Genomic DNA, 6729 nt, shown 5'->3' on the forward strand with positions numbered 1-6729 from the left:
CTGCTTCTCTCTCTCTCTCTCTCTCTCTCTCTCTCTCTCTCTCTCACACACACACACACACACACACAGACAGACACAGACACACACACACACACACAGACACAGACACACACACACAGACACACACACACACACACCTTCTTTTAAGGTATTTAACCCTCCCATCCAAATCCAAAATGTCACTTGTGACCGATATAGGAAATGTCCTGAATCAGAGAGCTGTTTCATTTGCTTTGTTTGTTTTAATCTTGGTATCTCTAATGTAGCTTCTCCAATTCCCTCTTCTCCCTCATTTCTTAGAGATGGAAGATTCAGAGTCCTCAAAGACAGCTTTGTGTAACCCAAAACACATTTCCACTTCTCCCCTGGACCTTCAATGAGCAGACACCCATCCATCACATGATACCAAACAGAAACTATATTAAATTTTTTTTCCTTAAAAACTTTACTAGAACCATTGTTTAGCTGTTTGCATGATTGTCAATCTTCCTCTGAAATGATCAGACATTTCCATAATATCTAACTTGTAACTCGAGATTGTGTTCCTGCCCAACCATATGTAGAACCTAGGCTTGGAGCCATTGTCTCTGCTGGGCTGTGTCAGCATGAATCACTTTGACCTGTCTCTAAACAAAACTGAAATGAAGGATGCAATCTGTGACTGTAAAGGAGAGTTCAAACAAAAAACATTTGACCAAATAAACATTTAAATACAGTGGTGTCCAAAATGGAATGGGGAAGTGTGCAAACATATTAGACTGCAAAAAAAAAAATATTACTACATATATCATTTCTTATCTAATGTTTTAAATTGTATGTCATTTATTATAACCTATTAAAATATATAATATACATTAGATTTATAAATTGTATGTATTATGAAAGTTATACATAATATATAATATAAATTTTATAAAGACATTTTATATTATTTCTTGTATCATGATTTTAAATATTTTAATCATACCATAATATATGCATGTAATTCACAAATTAAAATATGTGTATTGGGGCTTGGGGGTATAGCTCAGTGGTGGAGCGGTTGCTTAACATGTTCTAGGTTTGATCCTCAGCACTAAAAAAAAATACATGTGTGTGTGTGTGTGTGTGTGTATTTAAATTCTTGCTCAAAAATTTTTATTTGTGGGGTATATAAGCAAAAATTGTAGAGAAGATTACTTTAAATATAAACATAAATTTAAACATAAACATTTTCAAAGAATCTAATCATATTTGGCAATGATGCCAGATCAACATTTTTATTTTATGTTGAATTTTGTCAGTTTCATAGTTTCAGGCTTGTAACAAATGAATATGAGTTATATTTATGGTAATTAATAGTGTTTACTGTAATATACAAAGTTACATAGTTGTTGATATTTCATATTTTAAATATGATATATACTATGATAAACATAAGGTCAGTGTTTCCATTACTTATATCTGTGAGGTTCCTTTCTTTTTCAGATTTGACTTGGGCTCATTTGCCATGAGAACCATCATCTCTAGCACAACATCTTTCTTTTCTTCCAAGGATGAGTTGCAAGAGGTAAGGTTTGTGACTTTCTACTACTAACAATAAATGTACAGATTGTAGGATTGAAAATAAATTTAAATAAAACTTGATTTGAAATTATCATTTTTTAAAGTTGTTTTTCCATTGCTACATAACAAGCAAATAAAAGGGATGCAATTTGAACCTGACATATTTTAAGAAATATGTGTTCATAGCTTTTAAAATGAAAATACACTTGACAGATGAGTCCTTTTTATTATTTCATCAGTATTGTATCATGATCAGGAATGCATATTAAAATGTGGAAATGTGCCTATTTGTGTTTTCAACAAAACTACTATTGTTAATTCTAGTTGTCCTTTTCAAAAGCATTTGTGTGTTTTATATCTTCTTTTCACAAGAAATACTAAATGTATCTCTTAAGCAAATTCAGAATTCCAGAACTAAAATTCCAGCTCACCATTTACTCTGTGACTTCTGTGAATTAGTCACTTAACCTCTTTGCCCATAGTGGCCTCACTTGTGAGCTATGGATCTATAATTCCTTTCTGTCTTTATTGTTTGAAAATTAAAGAAAATAACCATTATGCCTTAAAAAAGGGAAAAAAAGAAAAGAATCTTTTATAGTTTGGTGGAAAAATGCTTGCACCTGTGTGTGTGTAATTTGCCAGCTGTTTTGAAATCCTTTAAAGAAATAGTGTTTTTATGAACCATGCCAGTAATTTTTTTTTTTGCATATTTGTTTTTTCAGGTAAAACAATTCTTTGAATCTCTTTCGGCCCAAGGATCACATCTGGATATTTTTCAAATTGTTCTGGAAACCATAACCAAAAATATTAAATGGCTGGAGAAGAATCTTCCCACTCTGAGGACCTGGCTACTAGTTAATATCTAAATGGTCAACAGAAAGAGAACGGCAGATGCAGGTTTCCTCTGCATTAAGTAAGAAAAACAGCTGCAAAGCTCAAGGCAGAGTTCTGGCTATTTTATCTAACCAGTAGAGAGTCTCAAAAAAATCAAAGGGGAATGAAGGGAAGGGAAGGGAGATGGAAATAGGAAAGACAATAGAAAGAATCAGATGTAACTTTTTTTTTGCTCATATATAAATATACAACTAGTGTAATTCCACATCATATTCAACCACAAGAATGGGATCCTAGTTGAAATTGGTTGCCCTCCACGGATGCTTAAGGACACAACTGTCATTTTTTAGGCTTGATGTTGCCTTCTCCACTGCCCTACACTGGGCCACTGTTTTGTTGCTTTAATGTTGTTATTTTAAAATTTTTAACCTTGCTCAATGTCCTGGAGTTTACCCCACCAGTTTTACCTCCAAGGAAAGAGCTAAACCATTAAAAAAATAAAGATCTCACTCTCCCCATCTTCAACTCAGCCTCAATTAGTTCATTTAATTTTTACCATTCATGGAAAATCTGATATAAACTTGAAAGGTAAACATCAAGAATCCATTCTTTATCACCAAATCTTAGATTATTAGAAAGGGAATGTGGCAGTTTATCAAAGAAACCAGTGGGCCTCCTTTGTCTTAAACCTTACCTTTGTGCAAAGCCTCAAGGGTTGACTTTTGAAGTCACATTTAATGAAGTGGTATGTGCAATCACAGAGGCACCAGAGAGAAGATACCAGGTTACTGCAGTACATGTACTTGCATTTTTAATAAATCTTTTGAAAATTATAGAATTATATTGTATATTTTGAATTAAGGTGTACATATTTGAATTAAATCACAGTTTAATGTAAATATTTAAAGGATCATCGTATATTATAACCAGTTTTATCATATCTTCATATTTTAAGGAAAGCTCTTCATCTGATACGTGCTGCTTCATGCTTCTCAATTTTTTTTAATAAGGTAGTATCAAAACAAAAGAAAGAAGGTAGAACAAAAGTAAAACAAATAATACACCACTCTACACACAGGTAGTAAACTTAATAAATTCATGATTACATGAATCAGTATCAAAATAAAAAATATTCCACAAAGACTTGAATCAATATATATCATACTGACTTATTTGGATGATTAGGGGGAGCTGGGGATACAGGGCAGGAAGGAAGAGGGATATCCAGTTCATTTCAAATGATACCATATAAGTTGATTATGCATCCATAGACCTTTCTTTGGTGCTCAGATAAGACAGTTTCCATTGGCCATCACATGCCCCAATATATGTTGTTTTGTCTTTTGTTTTCAAATCATTTCTTGGAGTCATGGGAGCATCTTTGACTCTGTATTTGAACTTGTCTTCTGCCTACCCTGAATTTTATAACACCTAAATAAGTACCTCTAGAATTTTGTCTATATTAGCATAGGGAAAATGTATAGAATATTTTTTTCACTAAGACATTATGTAAGTTAATCAGTAAATGTGTAGAGCTTTGGTGAAACTGTGCCATCAATAATGTTTTCATAAACATATGTTTCTTTTGTGTATAGTAATTTTACTATAAATTTTCAAGTTTTTTATTCTTTTCCTCTTAATACTTTACTTAAATACAATATGGAATGCAATTTCTAAGCTTCTCAAGAATCATGTATAGAAAATAGTAACTTCATTATTTCATTTATGAGTATTATTGTGCCAATAATATTTCTATAAATATTAGTTTTTAAAAATAAATGCATGTTACTTATTAGTGTGATATTTTGAAAGCTTTATGGTGGATACCAGGCCACCAATACCAACTTAGACTTGGCTAAAGTTAGTTTTGCTTTCTTTTATCTCAAATGAACAAATAAGATGTGAATGAGTTCTATACAAGATCATACTTAAACCTGTATGAGAAATGGGGTGCAAGGGGGAAAAGATAGAGAAGCAGTTATGACTTCTCATTCCCTCAAAGACTTAGTGAGAATTCTGTGGTTTCATCAGCCCCCTCAGAATGGGAAACCTTCCAGATCACAGGAGCTCAGAACCAAGGCTTGCTCCTATTTCATCTTTGTGTGTGGGCAAGTGGGTACATTATCCCTCAAGACTGTCTTGATATCATGATAAGAATTTCTTGTTCTACATCATGCACATCTGCTTTTTATTTCTGCTATGCCATTGAGCCTCTTTGAGGTTCCAAAGCAGGTCTGGCCAGAAAGTACTATAAGGGATTCTGACTTTTTGAGAGAAGTTCATGAGGAGCTTTTGGTTGTTTATTTATTTTTTTGTTTTGTGTTTAATTCTACTCTAAACTGGAAGGGATGATTCTAGATATTCCTAGAAGCTAGTTTTCCAACTGAACACAAATTTTCTACCAAACAAGATTGGTTAAAATGATCACATATTTACTCTGCAATTTCCCCTTACTTGCATTCATTATTGAGCTTTCTTCTTCCACTTGACCATGCATCATTGTTTTTTTTTTTCATTTTAGCATGTAATGGGTTACAATGTTAACATTTATAAACTTTACACTGATCATATACACTTGGCTGTCCATATCTGTAGGCTCTACATTCCACTGAGAATCAAAAATATTCAGAGAAAAAAATTGTGTCTGTACTGAACATATCCAAACTTTTTTCCCTCGTCCTTATTCCCTAAGCAACATGGCGTAACAACTAGTTATGTTGTATTTACACTATATTAGGTATTATAAGTAATCTAGAGATGATTTTAAAGTATATGAGAGAATGTATACATACATTTTATATGTAGAATTTCAACATTTGCAAATTTTCATAACCTTAGGGGTCCTGTAACTAATCCTTCTTGAATATAGAGGCTGGGCTGTCTGCTTCCTGATACTTAATCTGATCAAAAATCTCCTATCTGAATCTTGCAGAAGAAAGGGAAAACAAATCATGAAAAAAAAAAAAGGCTTTGCTGGGTCAAAGCATGTGTGTATTTTATATAATCTTATATTTAGAAAGATTTTAATGAATTGTTTTCCCAAGAGGGAGAATAAAACACTTTCCTCTTTTCCCTACTTTCTGTCCTTGTCAGTACCAGATGTCAATCTCCTATCCCCAGTAGTACTAATATTTATTGTGAAATACTGTGTTCCCTGACACTTATATAGCCCTGACACTTGTTTTTTCAAATCATTATTTATCCTTAGTTTTAGATGAGTCTTTTGTAAACAGACAATACTGTACCTGGATTTTATTTTCTGTTATGCATCCCAACTTGGGTAGGCCCTGGGATTTGACATTGGCCCTCAGCATTCTTGAAGGCATAAAAACCAAAGCTTCCGATGTCTGCAGATGAAAACTGGCCTTGGTGTTTGGCTTACCCCTAGGGTTTCTGCCTCCAGTTACATTTTGGTGCATGAATATTCCTTACTAATATTCTTGGTTATCAGTGAATTAAAACAAATTTTAAATAATTTCATTTTACATTTCTATTAATTTTTATCAGGAAGATCAATCAAGGTGCCTAGTTTAATGCATTCCCAGAAACTATAATAATTTGGTTTTCAATACTCAAATTTTATCAATTTTACATCTGACACTCCTTAGGATGTAAATTGATTTCTCATAAATAAGGTTGTGGGATGCTTAACACCATATCACACTTAGGAAATTGGAAATAAAAACAGATCATCTGGGCTGGGGTTGTGTCTCAGTGGTACAGCACTTGCCTGGCATATGTGAAGCCCTGTGTTTGATCCTTGGCATTGCATATAAATAAATAAATAAAATAAAATATCCATTGACAACTAAAAAGTACTTTTAAAAAAAGCAAATAATACCAATCGTTTGTGCAGGATATAAATCAGGAAGTTTTCTAATATTCATAGGGAGAAATGGCTAGAATGGCTAAGAAATGCAGAGTTAGCTAAAAATATAGAAAAATATTTTTATTTTTCATTCACTTCTGCAAACTTTACTTCCTAATGATAAGTTCAAGATCTTTTGCTAATTTATTCTCCTATCCTCAAAAGTCCTAATCTTCTACCATGCTCCCAGATTGGAAAACTGGTTTTCTATTCTCAGTGCATGACTCAATAATTCCCATCTTTAGGTATTTACTATAATGATTTTATACCACTGTGAGGAATTTCCATATTAATACTACTTGGAATATCATCTCTTCAGTCATCCAAGCACTATCTCTGCTAAAATTATAAACCTCATTTTTAAGTAGGCAAAAAAGACTTAAATAAAGGACATTATTTCTTAGTTTTAAAACTGTACCCATTTTTAAACACTGTTGTCTAATACACGGAATCTGGAAATTCTAACTCATTTCTAATACTTT

The 6729-nt window shown here is 32.7% G+C and overlaps 1 protein-coding gene across 1 annotated transcript in view; it reads left to right on the forward strand.

Moving 5' to 3' along the window:
- The window catches only part of Erap2 (endoplasmic reticulum aminopeptidase 2), a 38616-nt gene extending 34445 nt beyond the window's left edge, over nucleotides 1-4171 (forward strand). The window contains exons 18-19 of the mRNA XM_015483811.2: nucleotides 1468-1549; nucleotides 2268-4171. Of these exons, the coding sequence (XP_015339297.1) occupies nucleotides 1468-1549; nucleotides 2268-2411 (226 nt within the window). The 3' untranslated portion in view covers nucleotides 2412-4171. The remainder of the gene's footprint in view (nucleotides 1-1467; nucleotides 1550-2267) is intronic.
- The last annotated feature ends 2558 nt before the right edge of the window (nucleotides 4172-6729 follow it).

The sequence above is a fragment of the Marmota marmota genome, unplaced genomic scaffold (genome assembly GCF_001458135.2).
Source record: "Marmota marmota marmota unplaced genomic scaffold, marMar, whole genome shotgun sequence".
Lineage (NCBI taxonomy): Eukaryota > Metazoa > Chordata > Mammalia > Rodentia > Sciuridae > Marmota > Marmota marmota.